This window comes from Cetorhinus maximus, chromosome 2, assembly GCF_964194155.1.
Source record: "Cetorhinus maximus chromosome 2, sCetMax3.hap1.1, whole genome shotgun sequence".
Taxonomy (NCBI): domain Eukaryota; kingdom Metazoa; phylum Chordata; class Chondrichthyes; order Lamniformes; family Cetorhinidae; genus Cetorhinus; species Cetorhinus maximus.
In genome coordinates, this window is record NC_135880.1 from 1,467,345 (window position 1) to 1,492,121 (window position 24,777).

At 53.6% G+C, this 24,777-nt stretch overlaps 1 protein-coding gene across 2 annotated transcripts in view; it reads left to right on the forward strand.

Moving 5' to 3' along the window:
• Positions 1 to 23,901, forward strand: part of skp2 (S-phase kinase-associated protein 2, E3 ubiquitin protein ligase) — a 38,420-nt gene extending 14,519 nt beyond the window's left edge. Inside the window, exons 4-10 of one of the 2 annotated variants that reach the window (XM_078560083.1) lie at positions 1,846 to 1,989; positions 11,467 to 11,601; positions 14,885 to 14,983; positions 16,448 to 16,575; positions 17,092 to 17,143; positions 21,254 to 21,361; positions 22,670 to 23,901. In XM_078560083.1, the coding sequence (XP_078416209.1) occupies positions 1,846 to 1,989; positions 11,467 to 11,601; positions 14,885 to 14,983; positions 16,448 to 16,575; positions 17,092 to 17,143; positions 21,254 to 21,361; positions 22,670 to 22,922 (919 nt within the window). In that variant the 3' untranslated portion in view covers positions 22,923 to 23,901. The remainder of the gene's footprint in view (positions 1 to 1,845; positions 1,990 to 11,466; positions 11,602 to 14,884; positions 14,984 to 16,447; positions 16,576 to 17,091; positions 17,144 to 21,253; positions 21,362 to 22,669) is intronic. The other variant, XM_078560091.1, reaches the window with a different exon arrangement.
• The last annotated feature ends 876 nt before the right edge of the window (positions 23,902 to 24,777 follow it).

Below are 24,777 nucleotides of genomic sequence, written 5' to 3' on the forward strand. Positions count from 1 at the left end.
TGAGTTACAGACTGGAATCTAATCGAGGGGTTCAGGGTGGTTTATATATAGAATAACAGATACCCGGGAGTGAGTTACAGACTGGAATCTAATCGAGGACTTTAGGGGCCTATATAGAGAATAACAGATACCCAGGAGTGAGTTACAGACTGGAATCTAATCGAGGGGTTCGGGGAGGGGGGGTTATATATAGAATAACAGATACCCGGGAGTGAGTTACAGACTGGAATCTAATCAAGGGGTTCGGGGGGGTTTATATATAGAATAACAGATACCCGGGAGTGAGTTACAGACTGGAATCTAATCGAGGGGTTCAGGGTAGTTTATATATAGAATAACAGATACCCGGGAGTGAGTTACAGACTGGAATCTAATCGAGGGGTTCAGGGTGGTTTATATATAGAATAACAGATACCCGGGAGTGAGTTACAGACTGGAATCTAATCGAGGACTTTAGGGGCCTATATAGAGAATAACAGATACCCGGGAGTGAGTTACAGACTGGAATCTAATCGAGGGGTTCGGGGTGGTTCATATATAGAATAACAGATACCCGGGAGTGAGTTACAGACTGGAGTCTAATCGAGGGGTTCAGGGTGGTTTATATATAGAATAACAGATACCCGGGAGTGAGTTACAGACTGGAATCTAATCGAGGACTTTAGGGGCCTATATATAGAATAACAGATACCCAGGAGTGAGTTACAGACTGGAATCTAATCGAGGACTTTAGGGGCCTATATAGAGAATAACAGATACCCAGGAGTGAGTTACAGACTGGAATCTAATCGAGGGGTTCGGGTTGGTTTATATATAGAATAACAGATACCCGGGAGTGAGTTACAGAATGGAATCTAATCAAGGGGTTCGGGGTGGTTTATATACAGAATAACAGATACCTGGGAGTGAGTTATAGACTGGAATCTAATCGAGGGGTTCAGGGTGGTTTATATATAGAATAACAGATACCCGGGAGTGAGTTACAGACTGGAATCAAATCAAGGGGTTCGGGGTTGTTTATATATAGAATAACAGATACCCGGCAGTGAGTTACAGACTGGAATCTAATTGTGGGGTTCAGTGGGGTTTATAGAATAGCAGATACCCGGGAGTGAGTTACAGACTGGAATCTAATCGAGGGGTTCAGTGGGGTTTATAGAATAGCAGATACCCGGGAGTGAGTTACAGACTGGAATCTAATCGAGGGGTTCAGTGGGGTTTATAGAATAGCAGACACCCGGGAGTGAGTTACAGACTGGAGTCTAATCGAGGGGCTCGGGGTGGTATTTATATAGAATAACAGATACCCGGGAGTGAGTTACAGACTGGAATCTAATCGAAGGGTTTGGGTGGTTTATATATAGAATAACAGATACCCGGGAGTGAGTTACAGATTGGAATCAAATCGAGGGGTTCGGGGGGGGTTTATATATAAAATAACAGATACCCAGGAGTGAGTTACAGACTGGGATCGAATCGAGGGGTTCGGGGTGGTTTATATATAGAATAACAGATACCCGGGAGTGAGTTACAGATTGGAATCAAATCGAGGGGCTCGAGGTGGTATTTATATAGAATAACAGATACCCGGGAGTGAGTTACAGGCTGGAATCTAATCGAGGGGTTTGGGGTGGTTTATATATAGAAGAACAGATACCCGGGAGTGAGTTACAGACTGGAATCAAGTCGAGGGGTTTGGTTGGTGGTGGGTTGAGGAGGAGTTTAGATAGAGACTAAGAGATACCCAGGGTGAGGTACAGATTTACAGGTCCAATTTTCCTCTGGTTTCATTTTGCCTGCATGCTCTTTGATTCTACTGCCTAACCCTGTGCTATTATGGAGCAGGTTTGACAAGTCCTTGTGGTACAGTGTGGATCTGAGCAAGGGGAACCTGCCCTTAGGGACAGTGGGCCAGGTGCTAGGAGCTGGAGTCGTCGTCCTGAGGAGTCCCCGTTCCTTCCTGGGGGACCCCATGTTCAAAGATGAGAGGTGAGAGAAATCTGCAGCTTGTTTTTTATTCCTTCATGGGATGTGGGCGTTGCTGGCTGGGCCGGCATTTTTTGCCCATCCCTAATTGCCCTTGAGAAGGTGGTGGTGAGCTGCCTTCTTGAACTGCTGCAGTCCATGTGGTGTAGGTACACCCACAGTGCTGTTAGGAAGGGAGTTCCAGGATTTTGACCCAGCGACAGTGAAGGAACGGTGATATATTTCCAAGTCAGGATGGTGAGTGACTTGGAGGGGAACTTCCAGGTGGTGGTGTTCCCATGTGTCTGCCGCCCCTGTCCTTATAGATGATTGTGGTTGTGGGTTTGGAAGGTGCTGTCTAAGGAGCCTTGGTGAGTTGCTCTCCTGCATCTTGTAGATGGTACACACTGCTGCTACTGTGTATCGGTGGTGAAGGGAGTGAATGTTTGTGGATGTGGTGCCAATCAAGCGGCTGCTTTGACCTGGATGTTGTTAAGCTTCTTGAATGTTGTGGCAGCTGCACTCGTCCAGGAAAGTGGGGAGTATTCCATCACACTCCTGACTTGTGCCTAGTAGATGGTGGAAAGGCTTTGGGGAGTCAGGAGGTGAGTTACTCGCCACCAGATTCCTTGCCTCTGACCACAGTATTTATATGGCTAGTCCAGTTCAGTTTCTGGTCAATGGTAATTCCCAGGATGTTGATAGTGGGTAAGATTCAGTGATGGTAATGCCATTGAATGCCAAGGGGCAATGATTAAATTCTCTCTTGTTGGAGATGGTCATTGCCTGACACTTATGTGGTGTGAATGTTACTTGCCACTTGTCAGCCCAAGCCTGGCTGATGTCCAGGTCATGCTGCATTTGGACATGGACTGCTTCAGTATCTGAGGAGTCGTGAATGGTGCTGAACATTGTGCAATCATCAGCGAACATCCCCACTTCTGACCTTATGATGGAAGGAAAGTCATTGATGAAGCAGCTGAAGATGGTTGGGCCGAGGACACTACCCTGAGGAACTCCTGCAGTGATGTCCTGGAGCTGAAATGACTGACCTCCAACAACCACAACCATCTTCCTTTGTGCTAGGTATGACTCCAACCAGCAGAGAGTTTCCCCCTGATTCCCATTGACTCCAGTTTTGCTAGGGCTCCTTGGTGCCACACTTGGTCAAATGCAGCCTTGTTGCCAAGGGCAGTCACTCTCACCTCACCTCGGGAGTTCAGCTCTTTTGTCCATGTTTGAACCAAGGCTGTGACGAGGTCAGGAGCTGAGTGGCCCTGGCGGAACACAAACTGGGCGTCAGTGAGCAGGTTATTGCTAAGCAAGTGCCGCTTGATAGCGCTGTTGATGACCCCTTCCATTACTTTACTGATGATCGAGAGTAGACTGATGGGGCGGTAATTGGCCGGGCTGGATTTGTCCTGCTTTTTGTGTACAGGACAAACCTGGACAATTTTCCACATAGCCGGGTAGATGCCAGTGTTGTAGCTGCACTGGAACAGCTTGGCTAGGGGCGCGGCAAGTTCTGGAGCACAGGTCTTCAGTACTATTGCCGGAATGTTGTCAGGGCCCATAGCCTTTGCAGTATCCAGTGCCTTCAGTCGTTTCTTGATATCACGTGGAGTGAATCAAATTGGCTGAAGACTGGCATCTGGGGACTGACATGCTGGGGACCTCTGGAGGAGGCCGAGATGGATCATCCACTCGGCACTTCTGGCTGAAGACTCTAGCAAATGCTTCAGCCTTATCTTGTGCACTGATGTGTTGAGCTCCCCCATCATTGAGGGTGGGGATATTTGTGGAGCCTCCTCCAGTGAGTTGTTTAATTGTCCACCACCATTCACGACTGGATGCGGCAGGACTGCAGAGCTTAGATCTGATCCATTGGTTGTGGGATCGCTTAGCCCTGTCTGTCACTTGCTGCTTTTGCTGTTTGGCACTCAAGTAGTCCTGTGTTATAGCTTCACCAGGTTGACACCTCATTTTTAGGTATGCCTGGTGCTGCTCCTGGCATGTCCTCCTGTACTCTTCACTGAGCCAGGGTGAATCCCCTGGCTTGATGGTAATGGTAGAGTGGGGAACATGAAGGGCCATGAGGTTACAGATTGTGTCCAAGTACAATTCTGCTGCTGCTGATGGCCCATAGTGCCTCATGGATGCCCAGTCTTGAGTTGCTAGATCTGTTCGAAATCTATCCCATTTATCACGGTGGTAGTGCCACACAACACGATGGAGGGTATCCTCATTGTGAAGGTGGGACTTCATCTCCATAACGACTGTGAAGTGGTCACTCCTACCGATACTGTCATGGGCAGATGCATCTGTGGCAGGCAGGTTGGTGAGGATGAGATCAAGTATGTTTTCCCTCTTGTTGGTTCCCTCACCACCTGCCGCAGACCCAGTCTAGCAGCTATGTCCTTTAGGACTCGGCCAGCTCGGTCAGTAGTGGTGCTACCGAGCCACTCTTGGTGATGGACATTGAAGTCCCCCACCCAGAGCACATTTTGCGTCCTTGCCACCCTCAGTGTTTCCTCCAAGTGGTGTTTAACATGGAGGAAGCACTGATTCATCAGCTGAGGGAGGGCGGTACGTGGTAATCAGCAGGAGGTTTCCTTGTCCATGTTTGACCTGATGTCATGAGACTTCATGGGGTCCGGAGTCGATGTTGAGGACTCCCAGGGCAACTCCCACCCGATTATATACCACTGTGCTGCCACCTCTACTGGGTCTGTCGTAAGAGCATAAGAAATAGGAGCAGGAGTAGGCCATTTAGCCCCTCAAGCCTGCCCCACCATTCAATAAGATCATGGCTGATCTGCCCCAGGCCTCAACTCCTCTTTCATGCCAGCTCCTCACAACCCACAACTCCCCATATTTCAACAATCTATCTACCTCCTCTTTAAATACTTTCAGTGATCTAGCCTCCACAACACGCTGGGGTAGAGAATTCCAGACATTCACTACCCTCAGAGAAAAGAAATTCCCTCACATCTCAGTTTTAAATGAGTGTCCCCTTATTCTGTAACTATGTCCCCTAGTTCAAGATTCCCCCACTAGTGGAAACACCTTCTCAACATCTACCCTGTCAAGCCCCTCAGAATCTTGTACGTTTCAATAAGATCACCCCTCATTCTTCTAAACTCTAATGAGTAAAGGTCTAACCTGTTTAGCTGTTCTTGATAAGTGAACCCCTTCATCCCAGGAATCAGCCTCGTGAATCTCTTTTGAACTGCCTCCAATGCTAGTACATCCTTTCTTAAAAACTGTACACAGTACTCCAGGTGCAGCCTCACCAACACCCTGTACAGTTGTAACAAGACTTCCCTATTTTTAAACTCCAACCCCCTAGCAATACAGGCCAAAATTCCATTTACCTTCTTAATTACTTGCTGCACCTGCATGCTAATTTTTTGTGTTTCATGCACAAGAACACCCAGATCCCTCTGTGCTGCACTTTTTTGGAGTCTCTCCCCATTTAAATAATAGTCTGCCTTTTGATTCTTCCTACCAAAGTGCATGACCTCACACTTTCCTACATTAAACTCCATCTGCCAAGATTTTGTCCACTCACTCAACCGGTCTATATCCCCTTGCACATTCCTTATATCCTCATCACAACATGCCCTCCCACATACTTTTGTATTGTCAGCAAATTTGGAATCATTACATTCTTCCCCCTCCTCCAAGTCATTAATATAAACAGTAAATAACTGAGGCCCTAGGATTGATCCTTGTGGCACTCCACTAGTTACATCTCCCCAACCTGAACCATAGAAAAGTTACAGCGCAGAAGGAGGCCATTCGGCCCATCTTGTGCATGCCAGCCCGAGGACACCCAGGTGCCCTTTCTAATCCCACCTTCCTGCACCTGGCCCATAGCCCTGCAGTTTACAGCGCTTTAGGTGCAGATCCAGGTACTTTTTAAAAGAGTTTAGAGTTTCTGCCTCTACCACCAACTTGGGCAGCGAATTCCAGACACCCACTACCCTCTGCATAAAAAAATTCTTCCTCATGTCCCTCCTACACCTTCTGCCACTTATCTTGAATCTATGTCCCCTGGTTCTAGAATTCTCCATCAAGGGAAACAATTTTATCCTATCCACTCTATCTAGTCCCCTCATAATTTTGTCCACCTCAATCAAATCACCTCTCAGCCTTCTTTGTTCCAAGGAAAATAACCCCAACCTATCCAATCTCTCCTCGTAGCTACACTTTTCTAACCCTGGCAACATTCTTGTAAACCTCCTCTGCACTCTCTCCAGAGCTATTACATCCTTCCTGTAATGTGTGACCAGAACGGCACACAATGCTCCAGTTGTGGCCTCACCAGTGTTTTATACAATTCCAACATTATATCCTTACTTTTATATTCTATACCTGTACCAATGAAGAAGAGCCTTCCATATGCCTTCTTTACAACCTTGTCTACGTGAACTGCTGCTTTCAGGGACCTGTGTACTTGTACACCAAGATCTCTCACTTCATCTACCCCTCTTAGTATAGTCCCATTTATTGTGTAATTCCTGTAACTGTTTGACCTCCCTAAATGTATGACCTCACACTTCTCTATGTTAAAATCCATCTGTCACTTTACCGCCCACTCCACCAACCCATCTATATCGTTTTGGAGATTATGGCTATCCTCTACACTATCCACTACTCGGCCAATCTTTGTCTCATCTGCAAATTTCCCAATCGTGAAAAAGACAAATTAATCCCGACTCTCCGTCTTCTGTGTGTTAACCAATCAGGACGTACCCAGGGATGGTGATGGTGGTGTCTGGGACATTATCTGTAAGGTATGATTCCGTGAGGGTGACTATTTCAGTCTGTTGCTTGACTAGTCTGTGAGACAGCTCTCCCAATTTTGACACTAAGCTCCAGATGTTAGTAATGAGGACTTTGCAGGGTCAATAGGGCTGAGTTTGCTGTTGTCGTTTCTGGTGCCTAGGTGGATGCCGGGTGGTCCATCCAGTTTCATTCCTTTTGAGCTGTTTTGTAGAGTCATTAATCTTTTGAACATAATACCTAAAAGGACTGTGGATGCTCAGCTGTTCAATATATTCCAGACTGAGATCAATAAATGTATAGAATCTAAGGGATATGGAAATAGGGTATTCGAGTGGGGTTGGTTAGAAGATCAGCAACGATCTTATTGAATGGTGGAACAGACTTGAGGGGCCGAATGGCCTACTTTTTTGTGTTCTTTTGTCTCTCCACAACATAGTGAACTGAGTATTGCTGAAAAAAGAGATATGTCGAAGTTTTTCGTCTTGCACTCATCAGGACACTTCACAAGAATATCTATATAAGGGGAAAACAACAAATTATACTGTATGTGAAGAGATTCCTGATTGGTTGGCAAGTGGTGTTGCCATGGAGAGTGCACCACTGATGGAGACTGACAGTTAACTGCCGTGCGTTGTATGAAATTTAAACCAGGTAGCTTGACCTTGATTGGTCAAGGCATTGCTCTGAGGAATGAGTCAGCGAATGGCTGTCACTTATTTTGTTTAGCTGAAACAGGTGCAATGTGTGCACATGTTCTTTCTGTCTGCAAAGAACAGGGCCCTGGGTATTAATATATGTAGCTTCCAGTACACACACACACAGGTGCTACACTGTATGACAATCTTAAATTGGTCGTCAGTGTAATTCTGAGCACACTGAGGATTATATAGTAAATGTTGTCCAATCGTGGAATCACATCTCATGTTGGACACTGTTTTTGAGTTTTGCAAGCACAGGCTGGTTAGGTATGGCCTGTACCCTGCCCATTGCGAACAGTGGCTGAGACATGCTCTTTAATACGATCCCAGCACCCTGTTCTTTGCAGACAGGAAGGACATGTACACACGTTGTGCCTGTTTAAGCTAAACAAAATAAGTGACAGCCATTTAATGACTCATTCCTCAGGGAATTGCCTTGACCAATCAGGGCCAAGCTGCCTGGTTTAAATTGCAAACAATGCTTGGCAATTAACTGTCAGTCACCATCATTGGTGCATTCTCCATTGCAACATCACTTGCCAACCAAATCAGCACTCTCTTCACATACAGTACAAATTGTTGTTTTCCCCTTTATATTGCTATTCTTGTGAAGTGTCCTGATGAGTGCAAGATGGAAACCTTCAACATGTCCCTTATTTCAGCAATACTCAAGTTCTGTCCGACCAGATGACCATAATGAACTGAGCTGAGACTGGGAAATGTGAAGCAGCAGAATGATTTAAGGGTTGAAGCATATAAATCACTAATAATTTAACAACAGGTACAAAAATTAATTTAAAAGGCTAATGACATGTTTGCTGGTACCTCAAGGGTAGAGGCTATGCTGCAGTTGTGCATAGTCCTGGTCAGACCCCAGCAAGGTGAATGGGTAAACCTGTGGCAAATGGATTTCAATATAGACAAATGTGAGGGCATCTACTTTGCACCTAAAAAGAAAACAGGAGACTTTCTACATTAGTGATCCCCAAACTATGTGTTCTGGGTGGGGGTGGGGGGGTCTGTGGGGGACTGGGTGGGGGTGGGGGGGTCTGTGGGGGACTGGGTGGGGGTGAGGGGTCTGGGTGGGGGTGAGTGATCTGTGGGGGACTGGGTGGGGGTGAGGGGTCTAGCTGGGGGGTCTGTGGGGGTCTGGTTGGGGCGTCTGTGAGGGACTGGGTGGGGGTGAGGGGTCTGTGCGGGATCTGGGTGGGGGTGGGGTTCTGGGGATCTGGGTAGGGGTGGGAGATCTGGGTGGGGGTGAGGGGTCTGTGGGGGACTGGGTGGGGGTGGGGGTGGGGGGTCTGTGTGGGGCGTCTGTGAGGGACTGGGTGGGGGTGAGGGGTCTGTGCGGGATCTGGGTGGGGGTGAGGGGTCTGTGGGGGACTGGGTGGGGGGGTCTGGGTGGGGGTGAGGGGTCTGTGGGGGACTGGGTGGGGGGGGTCTGTGTGGAGGTGAGGGGTCTGTGGGGGACTGGGTGGGGCGGGGGGTCTGTGTGGGAGTTGGGTTGGGGGCCTGGATGGGGGTGGGTGTCTGTGTGGGGATTGGGTTTTGTGTGTGTGTGGGGGTAGGGGGTCTGGGTCCAGGTGGGGGTCTGTGTGGGGGTAGGGGGTCTGTGTGGGGGTAGGGGGGTCTGTGTGGGGGTAGGGGGGTCTGTGTGGGAGGTAGGGGGTCTGTGTGGGAGGTAGGGGGTCTGTGTGGGAGGTAGGGGGTCTGGGTCCGGGTGGGGGTCTGGGTCTGTGTGGGGGTAGGGGGTCTGGGTGCGGGTGGGGGTCTGTGTGGGGGTAGGGGGTCTGGGTGCAGGTGGGGGTCTGTGTGGGGGTAGGGGGTCTGGGTGGGAGTAGGGGGTCTGTGTGGGGGTGGGGGTCTGTGTGGGGGTGGGGATCTGTGTGGGGGTGGGGGTCTCGGTGGGAGTAGGGGGTCTGGGTGCGGGTGTGGGTGCGGGTGGGGGGTCTGGGTGGGAGTAGAGGGTCTGTGTGGGGGTAGGGGGTCTGTGTGGGAGTAGGGGGTCTGGGTGGGAGTAGGGGGTCTGGGTGGGAGTTGGGGGTCTGTGTGGGGTTAGGGGGTCTGGGTGGGAGTAGGGGGTCTGGGTGGGGGTCTGTGTGGGAGTAGGGGGTCTGTGTGGGGGTAGGGGGTCTGTGTGGGGGTAGGGGGTCTGTGTGGAGGTAGGGGGTCTGTGTGGGAGTAGGGGGTCTGTGTGGGAGTAGGGGGTCTGTGTGGAGGTAGGGGGTCTGTGTGGAGGTAGGGGGTCTGTGTGGGGGTAGGGGGTCTGTGTGGGGGTAGGGGGTCTGTGTGGGGGTAGGGGGTCTGTGTGGGAGTAGGGGGTCTGGGTGCGGGTGGGGGTCTGTGTGGGAGTAGGGGGTCTGGGTGGGGGACTGTGTGGGAGTAGGGGGTCTGTGTGGGGGTAGGGGGTCTTTGGGGGTGGGGGTCTGTGTGGGGGTGGGGATCTGTGTCGGGGTGGGGGTCTCGGTGGGAGTAGGGGGTCTGGGTGCGGGTGCGGGTGGGGGGTCTGGGTGGGAGTAGAGGGTCTGTGTGGGGGTAGGGGGTCTGTGTCGGAGTAGGGGGTCTGTGTGGGGGACTGTGTGGGAGTAGGGGGCCTGTGTGGGGGTAGGGGGCCTGTGTGGGGGTAGGGGGTCTGGGTGGGGGTAGGGGGCCTGTGTGGGGGTAGGGGGCCTGTGTGGGAGTAGGGGGTCTGGGTGCGGGTGGGCGTCTGTGTGGGGGTACGGGGTCTGTGTGGGGGTAGGGGGTCTGTGTGGGAGTAGGGGGTCTGTGTGGGAGTAGGGGGTCTGGGTGCGGGTGGGGGTCTGTGTGGGAGTAGGGGGTCTGGGTTGGGGTCTGTGTGGGAGTAGGGGGTCTGTGTGGGGGTAGGGGGCCTGTGTGGGGGTAGGGGGTCTGTGTGGGTGTAGGGGGTCTGTGTGGGAGTAGGGGGTCTGGGTGGGAGTAGGGGGTCTGGGTGGGAGTAGGGGGTCTGTGTGGGGTTAGGGGGTCTGGGTGGGAGTAGGGGGTCTGGGTGGGGGTCTGTGTGGGAGTAGGGGGTCTGTGTGGGGTTAGGGGGTCTGTGTGGGAGTAGGGGGTCTGGGTGCGGATGGGGGTCTGTGTGGGAGTAGGGGGTCTGTGTGGGAGTAGGGGGTCTGGGTGGGGGTCTATGTGGGGGTAGGGGGTCTGTGTGGGGGTAGGGGGTCTGTGTGTGGGAGTAGGGGGTCTGTGTGTGGGAGTAGGGGGTCTGTGTGTGGGAGTAGGGGGTCTGTGTGTGGGAGTGGGGGGTCTGTGTGTGGGAGTGGGGGGTCTGTGTGTGGGAGTGGGGGGTCTGTGTGTGGGAGTGGGGGGTCTGTGTGTGGGAGTGGGGGGTCTGTGTGTGGGAGTGGGGGGTCTGTGTGTGGGAGTGGGGGGTCTGTGTGTGGGAGTGGGGGGTCTGTGTGTGGGAGTGGGGGGTCTGTGTGTGGGAGTGGGGGGTCTGTGTGTGGGGGTAGGGGGTCTGTGTGGGAGTAGGGGGTCTGTGTGGGAGTGGGTGGGGGGTCTGTGTGTGGGGGTAGGGTGTCTGTGTGGGAGTAGGGGGTCTGTGTGGGAGTGGGTGGGGGGTCTGTGTGTGGGGGTAGGGGGTCTGTGTGGGAGTAGGGGGTCTGTGTGGGAGTGGGTGGGGGGTCTGTGTGGGAGTAGGGGGTCTGGGTGGGAGTAGGGGGTTGGGGTGGGCGGTCTGTGTGGGAGTAGGGGGTCTGTGTGGGAGTGGGTGGGGGGTCTGTGTGGGAGTAGGGGGTCTGGGTAGGAGTAGGGGGTCTGGGTGGGAGTAGGGGGTTGGGGTGGGGGGTCTGGGTGGGAGTAGGGGGTCGGGGTGGGGGGTCTGTGTGGGGGTGGGGTGTCTGTGTGGGGGCGGGGGGTCTGTGTGGGGGCGGGGGGTCTGGGTGGGGGCGGGGGGTCTGGGTGGGGGCGGGGGGTCTGGGTGGGGGCGGGGGGTCTGTGTGCTCTAATGAAAGGTGCTGTTGATTCTACCCTCTGATCTTGGTGTCTGTCCCCCCAGCCCACTCTGTGTTCAATACATGGACCTGTCGCATTGTGTGGTGAGCTCTTCCGCCATCTTCCAGATTCTTCACCGATCTCACCGGCTCCTCAGCCTCAGTCTTGAGGGTCTTGTGCTCTCCGATGATGTCATCAGGTGAGGCAATATTCTGTTGGTGCTTTCAGCTGAGGTGAAATTGTGATGGCACTGCCTCCTGCCTTTGACCCCGCCCCCGGTCCCTGGCCCCAGGCCCCACCTCTCCCGGTCCCTGGCCCTGCCTCTCCCCGTCCCTGGCCCTGCCTCTTCCTGTCCCTGCCTCCCCCTGTCCCTGGCCCCGCCTCCCCCCCCCATCCCTTTTGTTTATTGATCTACAGGATGAGGGCTTCGCTGGCTGGACCAGCATTTATTGCCCATCCCTAGTTGCCCTTGAGAAGGTGGTGGTGAGCTGCCTTCTTGCTGCAGGCCATGTGATGCGGGTACACCCACAGTGCTGTTAGGGAGGGAGTTCCAGGATTTTGACCCAGTGACAGTGAAGGAACGGCGATATATTTCCAAGTCAGGATGGTGAGTGACTTGGAGGGGAACTTCCAGTTGGTGGTGTTCCCATCTATCTGCTGCCCTTGTCCTTCTAGATGGTAGTGGTCATGGGTTTGGAAGGTGCTGCCAAAGGATCCTTGGTGAATTCCTGCAGTGCATCTTGTAGATGGTACACACTGCTGCTACTGTGCGTCGGTGGTGGAGGAAGTGAATGTTTGTAGAAGCGGTTCCAATCAAGTGGGCTGCTTTGTCCTGGATGGTGTCAAGCTTCTTGAGAGTTGTGGGAGCTGCACTCATCCAGGCAAGTGGGGAGTATTCCATCACACTCCTGACTTGTGCCTCGTAGATGGTGGACAGGCTTTGGGGAGTCGGGAGGTGAGTTACTCATCGCAGGATTCCTAGTCTCTGACCTGCTCTTGTAGCCACAGTATTTATATGGCTGGTCCAGTTCAGTTTCTGGTTAATGGTAAACCCCAGGATGTTGATAGTGGGGGATTCAGTGATGATAATGCCATTGAACATCAAGGGGCGATGGTTGGATTCTCTCTTGTTGGAGATGGTCATTGCCTGGCACTTGTGTGGCACAAATATTACTTGCCACTTGTCAGCCCAAGCCTGGAAAAGCAAAATACTGGGGATGCTGGAAATCTGAAACAAAAACAGAAAATGCTGGAAAAACTCAGCAGGTCTAACAGCATCTGTAGAGAAAAAAAATAGAGTTAACGTTTCAAACCCTTATGACTCTTCATCAGAGCACGGACATGGACTGCTTCAGTATCTCAGGAGTCGCGAATGATGCTGAACATTGTACAATCATCAGGGAACATCCCCACTTCTGACCTTATAGAAACTAGGAGCAGGAGTAGGCCATTCGGCCCTTCAAGCCTGCTCTGCCATTCATCATGATCATGGCTGATCATCCAACTCAATAGCCTGCTCCCGCTTTCTCCCGATATCCTTTGATCCCTTTCACCCCAAGAGCTATATCTAACTCCTTCTTGAAAACATACAATGATTTGGCCTCAACTACTTTCTGTGGTAGTGAATTCCACAGGCTCACCACTGTCTAGGTGAAGAAATTTCTCCTCATCTCAGTCCTAAATGGTCTACCCCATATCCTCAGACGTGACCCCTGGTTCTGGACTCCCCCACCATCGGGAATATCCTTCCTGCATCTACCCTGTCTAGTCCTGTCAGAATTTTATAGGTTGCTATGAGATTCCCTCTCATTCTTCTGAACTCCAGCGAATATAATCCTAATCGACTCAATCTCTCCTCATATGTCAGTCCCACCATCCCAGGAATCAGTCGGGTAAACCTTCGCTGCACTCCCTCTACAGCAAGTACATCCTCCCTCAGATAAGGAGACCAAAACTGCATAAAATATTCCAAGTGTGGTCTCACCAAGACCCAGTACAATTGCAGCAAGACATCCCTGCTCCTGTACTCAAATCCTCTGGCTATGAAGGCCAACAAACCATTTGCCTTCTTTACCGCCTGCTGCACCTGCATGCTTACCTTCAACAACTGGTGTACGAGGACACCCAGGTCTCATTACACATTCCCCTCTCTCAACTTATAGCCATTCAGATAATAATCTGCCTTCCTGTTTTTGCTACCAAAGAGGATAACCTCACATTTATCCACATTATACTGCATCTGCCATGCATTTGCCCACTCACTCAGCTTGTCCAAATCACACTGAAGCATCTCTGCATCCTCCTCACAGCTCACCCTCCCACCCAGCTTTGTCTCATCTGCAAATTTGGAGATATTACATTTAATTCCCTCATCTAAATCATTAATATATATTGTGAATAACTGGGGACCCAGCACCGATCCCTGCGGTACCCCACTAGTCACTGCCTGCCATTCGGACAAAGACCCGTTTATTCCTACTCTTTGTTTCCTGTCTGCCAACCAGTTTTCTATCCATCTCAATACACTACCCCCAATCCCATGCGCTTTAATTTTACATGCCAATCTCTTATGTGGGAATTTGTCAAAAGCCTTCTGAAAGTCCAAATAAACCACATCCACTGGCTCCCCCTCATCAACTCTACTAGTTACATCCTCGAAAAATTCCAGTAGATTTGTCAAGCATGATTTCCCTTTCATAAATCCATGCTGACTCTGTCCGATTCTGCCACTGTTTTCCAAGTGCTCAGCTATTAAATCTTTTATAATGGACTCTAGAATTTTCCCCACTACCGACTGACATCAGGCTGACTGGTCTATAATTCCTTGTTTTCTCTCTACCTCCCTTTTTAAATAGTGGGGTTACATTAGCTACCCTCCAATATGTAGGAACTGTTCCAGAGTCTATGGAATCCCGGAAGATGACCACCAATGCATCCACTATTTCTAGGGCCACTTCCTTAAGTACTTTGGGATGTAGATTATCAGGCCCTGGGGATTTATCGGCCTTCAATCCCATCAATTTCCCCAACACCATTTCCCTACTAATACTGATTTCTTTCAGTTCCTCCCTCTCACTAAACCCTGTGTTCCCCAACATTTCTGGGATGTTATTAGTGTCCTCCTTTGTGAAGACAGAACCAAAGTATGCATTTAGTTGGTCGTTCCCTCCTCACCGAACTCCCTCAGTCACCGAATTCCAACTTAAGCACTTTACTGTAGCCCAAAGCCGCACCCGATGTGGAATCTGTTTGTGGTGGAAGGAAGGTCATTGATGAAGCAGCTGAAGATGGTTGGGCTGAGGACATTACCCTGAGGAACTCCTGCAGTGATGTCCTGGAACTGAGATAACTGACCTCCAACCACCACAACCATTTTCCCTTCCCCTCCCCTTGGCCTCGCATCTCCCTTTCCCCGTTTCTGTCCCTCCCCTCTTGGCTCTGGTCCCCCTCCGCTGTGTAACTCTTGTCTTTTCCGATTACAGGGCGATTGGACAGAATGAGAACTTACTGAGGTTGAATCTCTGCAGCTGCTCCCAGTTTGGGCCAGACTCCCTGAGGCAGATGCTGAGTAACTGTTCCAGGTGGGTAAGGGAGGGGCGGTTACACTTACCAAGCACAGAGTCTGTGCTAGGGGAGGGAAAGCGATCTCCACAGTCCCAGATAAATCCCATGTCCCCACCATGGTTCAGGGCAGGGGTCCAGGGTGAAACAGGTTCAGGGGGAGGTTTGGGGTTGTTCAGGGGGAGGGTCCGGGGCGAGGGTCGTTTGGGGTTATTCAGGGTGGGGGTTGGCGGGGTGGGGGAGGTTCAGTGGGAGATGTGGGGGAGGTTCAGTGGGAGATTTGGGGGATGTTCGGGGTGGGGGTTGGGGGATGTTCGGGGTGGGGGTTTGGGGGAAGGGAGGTTCAGGGGGAGATTTGGGGGATGTTCGGGTTGGGGGATGTTCGAAGTGGGGGTTCAGGGGAAGGGAGGTTCAAGGGGAGATTTGGGGGATGTTCGGGTTAGGGGGTGTTCGAAGTGGGGGTTGGCGGGGGGGGAGGTTCAGGGGGTGTTCATGGTGGCTGTTTGGTGGGAGGTCCAGGGGTGTTCGTAGGGAGGGGAGGGGAGATTCAGCGGCAGGTTCAGGAGTGTTCAAAGTGGGGGTTCAGGAGGAGTGGACCCTGGGGGAAATTCAGGGGGTTCAAGGTGGGGCTTCAGGAGGAGAGAGGTTTGGAGAGATTTGGTGGGGGGGTTGTTTGGGGGGAGGTTCAGGATTGTTCAAAGTGGGTGTTCAGGTGGAGAGGAGTTCTGAGGGAAATTTGGGAGGAGAGAGGTTCGTGGAGATTCGGGAGGGGTTGTTTGGGGGGAGGTTCGGGAGGTGTTCAAAGTGGGGGTTCGGGAGGAGGGAATATCGTGGGAGATTCTGGGGTGTTTGGGGTGGGAGTTTGGAGGAGGTTCAGGGGTGTTGGAAGTGGGGGTTCAGGGGGAGGGAGGTTCAGGGGGTGTTCGGGGTTGGGGTGTGGAGTAGGCTCAGGGAGGGATGTTCAGGGGGTGTTCGGGGTTGGGGTTCGGGGTAGGCTCAGGGCGGGGGTTTGGGGTAGGCTCAGGGAGGGAGGTTCAGGGGGTGTTTGGGGTTTGGGGTAGGCTCAGGGCGGGGGTTTGGGGTAGGCTCAGGGAGGGAGGTTCAGGGGGTGTTTGGGGTGGGGGTTTGGGGTAGGCTCAGGGTGGGGGTTTGGGGGGAGGTTCGGGTGTGTGGGAAGTGGGGGTTTGGGGGAGGGAGGTTCAGGGGGTGTTTGGGGTGGAGGTTTGGGGTAGGCTCAGGGTGGGGGTTTGGGGGGAGGTTCGGGTGTGTGGGAAGTGGGGGTTTGGGGGAGGGAGGTTCAGAGGGTGTTAGGGGTGGAGGTTTGGGGTAGGCTCAGGATGGCGGTTTGGGGTAGGCTCAGGGTGGGGATTTGGGGGGAGGTTCGGGGTTGGGGGTTCACTGGCGGGGCTGGTGCAGGTTGAGTAGGGGAGGGATTATTGGTGGGTATTGCACATCTCACAGCTCTGGCTCTGTATCTTCTCCAGACTGGATGAGTTGAATCTTTCGTGGTGTAAGTTCAGCTCTCAGCACATTCAGGCGATGGTCACACACATTCCTGCCAGCATAACCCAGCTCAACATCAGTGGCTACAGGCACTGTCTCCATAACTCAGGTAGGACATGGCTCCTCTTAACAGTACATGGTGGTCATACTGGAATCCAGAGGCCCATGATGATGCTCTGGGGCATGGGTTCAAATCCCAACGAAGCAGTTAATTTAATTCATAGATTTAGAATTGAAAGTTCATCTCAGTCGTGGCGACCATGAAACCATCGTCAATTGTAAAAACCCACCTGCTTCATGAATAACCTTTAGGGAAGGAAATCTGCCCTCCTTACCCAGTCTGGCCTACATGTGACTCCAGACCCACAGCAATGTGGTTGACTCTTAACTGCCCTCTGAGTGGCCAAGCACGACACTCAGTTCAAGGGAAATTAGGGATGGGCAACAATGACACCCACAACACATAACAGAATAAAGAAAATAAACCTGTCCACCATGAAGTAGGGTGTACAGGGGAGAGGCCCTCGGGAGTCGGGGAGTAAGAGGAACAGTTGAAGAGAGGCCCTTGAGAAAGATGGAGGAAGAGGGCAAGTATGTCAATGATTGATGTCTCCTTTATTTCCAGATGTGGAGACTCTGTGCAGGCGCTGCCCACGAATAACCAACCTGGACATGAGGTGAGCAGCTGCTGCCAGTGTGGGTGACCTCCGCTAAGCCCCATACCAGCTCCACGGCAACAACCCCCAATTCTCTAGCCCCTCATCTCTGTCCCCCTGTCCACACTCGTCCCCCCGTCCACACTCGTCCCCCCGTCCACACTCGTCCCCCCGTCCACACTCGTCCCCCCGTCCACACTCGTCCCCCCGTCCACACTCGTCCCCCCGTCCACACTCGTCCCCCCGTCCACACTCGTCCCCCCGTCCACACTCGTCCCCCCGTCCACACTCGTTCCCCCGTCCACACTCACCCCCACGACACTCGCCCACACTCACCCCCACGACACTCGCCCACACTCACCCCCACGACACTCGCCCACCCTCACCCCCACGACACTCGCCCACCCTCACCCCCACGACACTCGCCCACCCTCACCCCCACAACACTCGCCCACACTCACCCCCACAACACTCGCCCACACTCACCCCCACAACACTCGCCCACACTCACCCCCACAACACTCGCCCACACTCACCCCCACAACACTCGCCCACCCTCCCACACTCACCCCCACAACACTCGCCCACCCTCCCACCCTCACCCCCACAACACTCGCCCACCCTCCCACACTCACCCCCACAACACTCGCCCACACTCACCCCCACAACACTCGCCCACCCTCCCACCCTCAGCCCCACAACACTCGCCCACACTCACCCCCACAACACTCGCCCACCCTCCCACACTCACCCCCACAACACTCGCCCACACTCACCCCCACCACACTCGCCCACCCTCCCACCCTCACCCCCACAACACTCGCCCACCCTCCCACCCTCACCCCCACAATACTCGCCCACCCTCCCACCCTCACCCCCACAATACTCGCCCACCCTCACCCCCACAATACTCGCCCACCCTCCCACCCTCACCCCCACAATACTCGCCCACCCTCACCCCCACAACACTCGCCCACCCTCACCCCCACAACACTCACCCACCCTCACCCCCACAACACTCACCCACCCTCACCCCCACAACACTCGCCCACCCTCCCACCCTCACCTCCACAACACTCGGCAACCCTCACCCCCACAACACTCGCCCACCCTCACCCCCACAACACTCGCCCACCCTCCCACCCTCACCCCCACAACACTCGCCCACCCTCCCACGCTCACCCCCACAACACTCGCCCACCCTCCCACACTCACCCCCGCAACACTCGCCCACGCTCCCACACTCACCCCCACAACACTCGCCCACACTCACCCCCACAACACTCGCCCACCCTCCCACACTCACCCCCACAACACTCGCCCACACACCCCCACAACACTCGCCCACACAACACTCACCCACCCTCCCGCACTCACCCCCACAACACTCACCCACCCTCCCACACTCACCCCCACAACACTCGCCCACTCTCACCCCCACAACACTCGCCCACACTCCCACACTCACCCCCACAACACTCACCCACCCTCCCGCACTCACCCCCACAACACTCACCCACCCTCCCGCACTCACCCCCACAACACTCACCCACCCTCCCACACTCACCCCCACAACACTCACCCACCCTCCCACACACCCCCACAACACTCGCCCACTCTCACCCCCACAACACTCGCCCACACTCCCGCACTCACCCCCACAACACTCGCCCAACCTCCCGCACTCACCCCCACAACACTCACCCACCCTCCCACACTCACCCCCACAACACTCGCCCACTCTCACCCCCACAACACTCGCCCACACTCACCCCCACAACACTCACCCACCCTCCCACACTCACCCCCACAACACTCACCCCCACAACACTCACCCACACAACACTCACCCACACAACACTCACCCCCACAACACTCACCCCCACAACACTCACCCCCACAACACTCACCCCCACAACACTCACCCCCACAACACTCACCCCCACAACACTCACCCACCCTTCCGCACTCACCCCCACAACACTCGCCCACCCTCCCGCACTCACCCCCACAACACTCGCCCACCCTCCCGCACTCACCCCCACAACACTCGCCCACCCTCCCACACTCGCCCACCCTCCCACCCTCACCCCCACAACACTCGCCCACCCTCCCACCCTCACCCCCACAACACTCGCCCACCCTCCCACCCTCACCCCCACAACATTCGCCCACCCTCACCCCCACAACACTCGCCCACCCTCCCACACTCGCCCCCACAACACTCGCCCACCCTCCCACAACACTCGCCCACCCTCCCACCCTCACCCCCACAACACTCGCCCACCCTCCCACAACACTCACCCCCACAACACTCACCCCCACAACACTCACCCCCACAACACTCACCCCCACAACACTCACCCCCACAACACTCACCCCCACAACACTCACCCACACAACACTCACCCACCCTCCCGCACTCACCCCCACAACACTCACCCACCCTCCCGCACTCACCCCCACAACACTCGCCCACCCTCCCGCACTCACCCCCACAACACTCGCCCACCCTCCCGCACTCACCCCCACTACACTCGCCCACCCTCCCGCACTCACCCCCACAACACTCGCCCACCCTCCTGCACTCACCCCCACAACACTCGCCCACCCTCCCACACTCGCCCCCACAACACTCGCCCACCCTCCCACCCTCACCCCCACAACACTTGCCCACCCTCCCACCCTCACCCCCACAACACTCGCCCACCCTCCCACCCTCACCCCCACAACACTCGCCCACCCTCCCGCACTCACCCCCACAACACTCGCACACCCTCCCACACTCACCCCAACACTCGCCCACACTCACCCCCACAACACTCGCCCACCCTCACCCCCACAACACTCGCCCACCCTCCCACACTCACCCCCACAACACTCGCCCACCCTCCCGCACTCACCCCCACAACACCCACCCACCCTCACCCCCACAACACTCGCCCACCCTCCCACACTCACCCCCACAACACTCGCCCACCTTCCCACCCTCACCCCCACAACACTCGCCCACCCTCCCACCCTCACCCCCACAACACTCGCCCACCCTCCCACACTCACCCCCACAACACTCGCCCACACTCACCCCCACAACACTCGCCCACACTCACCCCCACAACACTCGCCCACACTCACCCCCACAACACTCGCCCACCCTCCCACCCTCACCCCCACAACACTCGCCAACCCTCCCACACTCACCCCCACAACACTCGCCCACACTCACCCCCACAACACTCGCCCACCCTCCCACACTCACCCCCACAACACTCGCCCACACTCACCCCCACAACACTCGCCCACACTCCCACCCTCACCCGCACAACACTCGCCCACACTCACCCCCACAACACTCGCCCACACTCACCCCCACAACACTCGCCCACACTCCCACACTCACCCCCACAACACTCGCCCACCCTCCCACACTCACCCCCACAACACTCGCCCACACTCCCACACTCACCCCCACAACACTCGCCCACCCTCCCACACTCGCCCCCACAACACTCGCCCACACTCCCACACTCACCCCCACAACACTCGCCCACCCTCCCACACTCACCCCCACAACACTCGCCCACCCTCACCCCCACAACACTCGCCCACCCTCCCACCCTCACCCCCACAACACTCGCCCACACTCCCACCCTCACCCCCACAACACTCGCCCACACTCACCCCCACAACACTCGCCCACACTCACCCCCACAACACTCGCCCACACTCACCCCCACAACACTCGCCCACCCTCCCACACTCACCCCCACAACACTCGCCCACACTCCCACACTCACCCCCACAACACTCGCCCACCCTCCCACACTCGCCCCCACAACACTCGCCCACACTCCCACACTCACCCCCACAACACTCGCCCACCCTCCCACACTCACCCCCACAACACTCGCCCACCCTCCCACACTCACCCCCACAACACTCGCCCACACTCCCCCCCACAACACTCGCCCACCCTCCCACACTCACCCCCACAACACTCGCCCACCCTCCCACACTCACCCCCACAACACTCGCCCACCCTCCCGCTCCCTCCCCCGCAGCCTCCACACCTTCAACTTTGTGCCCCTCTCCCCCAGCTCCTCTAACGCTCTCTCTCTTTCTTTCCTGAAGTGACAATACGATGCTCACTCCCAGCTGCTTCTCTGCACTCCAGACTCTCTCTCACCTCCAGCATCTAGGCCTGAGCAGGTGCCATGAGATTCCACCAACAAGTCTTTTGTAAGTATTGAGGGATCCGGGCTCCTGCTCTCCCCATGCAGTATCAGGCTGTGGCTGAGCCACAAGGATCAGGAAAGTCCCAGGACTCTGCTCGGCCTATACAAAAACCCCTGCGTTAGAGAGAGAGAGAGAGAAAATCAGCCAGGGTTCCTGCTCCTGATCACCTTCCAAACCCACGGCCACTACCATCTAGAAGGACAAGGGCAGCAGATAGATGGGAATACCACCACCTGGAAGTTCCCCTCCAAGTCACTCACCATCCTGACTTGGAAATATATCACCGTTCCTTCACTGTCACTGGGTCAAAACCCCGGAACACCCTCCCTAACAGCTCTGTGAGTGTACCCGCATCACATGGACTGCAGCAGTTCAAGAAGGCAGCTCACCACCACCTTCTCAAGGGCAATTAGCGATGGGCAATAAATGCTGGCCCAACCAGCGAAGCCCACATCCCATGAATGAATAGAGAAAAACTTGTCCACTGATCCCTGGGTTGTAGAGAGAGGGGAATTCAGCCGGATTTCCTCCTCCTGATCACTGTCCAGTGAGCCCTGGGTTAGAGAGAGAGGGGAATTCAGCCAGGGTTCCTGCTCCTGATCCCTGTCCAGTGATCCCTGGGTTAGAGAGAGAGGGGAATTCAGCCAGGGTTCCTGCTCCTGATCCCTGTCCAGTGAACCCTGGGTTAGAGAGACAGAGAGAGAGAGGGGAAAATCAGCCCGGGTTCCTGCTCCTGATCACTGTCCAGTGATCCCTGGCTTAGAGAGAGAGGGGAATTCAGCCAATATTCATGCTCCTGATCCCTGTCCAGTGATCCCTGGGTTAGAGAGAGAGGAATTCAGCCAGGGTTCCTGCTCCTGATCACTGTCCAGTGATGCCTGGCTTAGAGAGAGAGGGGAATTCAGCCAATATTCATGCTCCAGATCACTGTCCAGTGAGCCCTGGGTTAGAGAGAGAGGGGAAATCAGCCAGGGTCCCTGCTCCTGATCACTGTCCAGTGAGCCCTGGGTTAGAGAGAGAGGGGAATTCAGCCAATATTCATGCTCCTGATCACTGCCCAATGAAGCCTTGGTTAGAGAGAGGAGAAATCAGCCAGGCTTCCTTGCCCAGATCACTGTCCAGTGACCCCTGGGTTAGAGAGAGGAGAAATCAGCCAGGGTTCCTGACCCTGATCCCTGTGCAGTGACCCCTGGGTTAGGGAGAGGGGAAATCCTGATCAATGTTGATTGTGTGGCTATTGCTGTGGCCTGGATAAGGCTTCACTGTATGAATCTCCTGGGTGAATTTGCTTCACCTGTGCTTTTTTCTCAGTTCTGTGCCTATTTGTCAGTTATTTAATGGCATCTGCTGCTCTGTACCCAGGAACCTGGGGGAGATCGCTACCCTGAAAACTCTGAACATTTATGGACTAGTGCGAGACTCCGCAGTGAATGTGAAGGAACTGATTGCTCAGATTAAAGTCAACACACTTCCACTGACAACCATCGGCAGACCGACACTCGGCAATGGGAAGGTGCAGACCATCTGGGGCATTGATTGCAGGTTGGCTTTACATAGCCTGTAAGCAGCCCCGATCACAGCCACACTACACAACACAACACACTGAGAGGCAGGGACTCGCTCAGAGTGTCGAGAGTGTCCAGACACACTGAGTTTGGATCAGTTACTCCCACCAACACATGACAGCTCCGAGTTTGAGTGGATCAATGCTTTTTATCCAGCCAGTGAGTGAAACTCAGAAATCAGGGAGAAGGGAAATTGAAAAGAGACGTTTATCAAGAATGAGATCAGATTGTTAAAGATTTTAACTTCTTTATATTAACGCCAGTTTTTAAGTGAGTTTGTGTTCACAATGTTCAGTTGGTGAAAAGAATTCTGGTCAGTGAACTCACAAAGACCAAAAATTCAGTGTTTCAGCTTGGGAGAGTCTAATTCAAAATTTGGGGAGTTGTTCTTGTTAAATCTAAAGTCCCAAACTAAACTAAAATCAGATGAGGTGAGACTTTGTAACCTGCATCTTTTCAGGCAGCTATTATAAAAAGATATATCAAATATTTTTAGACCCATCTGTGATTGTCTAACCTGTCCCATTACCTTTCACCATCACCCCTTTTACCAATCAATCTTCTCCCCCATCCCCTTTCCTTACCTCCACTTGCTTAAAACCTGGGTAACCTTAACTTTTTCTAGTTCTGATGACAGGTTATTGACCTGATACATTCACGTGTCTCTCTGTAGATGACAAACCTGCTGAGTAGTTCCAACACTTTGTTTTTATTTCAGATTTCCAGAATCTGCAGTATTTTGCTTCCTTATAAAAATGAGGGGTTTTAGAATTGATGCCTCAGAATCAGACAAGGTTTAACCCCAGCTGAACTCCCTGGACCACAGTCCTATGAACCCTCCCATTTCTTGTACCATTGATGTCTCAAATGTAGGTAGCATTGGGAATAGTGGTTGGCACTGTGTATATGTTATTAGTATTAATGGTTAATATTGTATGCTTCTCTTACAAAAGCCAATAAATGCCTTTATAATTATTATTACCTTGTGGAATAATTTGGGTATAAATTTATAAGGACATCCATTCCACCACACCTGTGAATGGACAATGAGTCCGCGAGGGACACACCTGGGAATGTGGGCGTGGGCAGCCAGAAGGGAGGATCCACGTGGGAAGCAGTGATAGGAAGGAAAAGGATTGAGTTCCTGCAGCCAGAGTTTCAGGATCTAGGGAGGAGAGAGAAAGCAGAACCTCACAGGTAATAATCTCTGGGTTAGCCTAGTACAAACAAATGCATGGAGGCTCAGTGATTGAGAATGTTCGAGACCAAGATCAATAGATTCTGGACACTAAGGCAGTTGCAGTTTGTGGAGTGGGGAGGGGTAAATGGAGTTGATGTTAAAGCTCAGCTGTGATTGGATTGAATAGTGGGGGGGGCTGACTCCTGCTCCCATTTCCTATGTTCATTAACCACGCTGGTGAATATGTGGCTGAGGGAATGTTGCCTGAGGGAGAGTTTTAGACCATAAGCCATAGGAACAGAAGTAGGCCATTCGGTCCATCGAGTCTGCTCCACCATTCAATGAGATCATGGCTGATCTGATAATCCTCAACTCCACTTTCCTGCCTTTTCCCCATAACCCTTGATTCCCTTACTGATTAAAAATCTGTCTATCTCAGCCTTGAATATACTTAACGACCCAGCCTCTACAGCCCTCTGTGGTAAACAATTCCGCAGATTAACTACCCTCTGAGAGAAGAAATTCCTCCTCGTCTCTGTTTTAAATGGGTGACCCCTTTACTCTGAGATTATACCCTCTGGTCCTAGACTCTCCCACAAGGGGAAACAACCTCTCAGCGTCTACCCTGTCAAGCCCCCTAAGAATCCTATATGTTTCAATAAGGTCACCTCTCA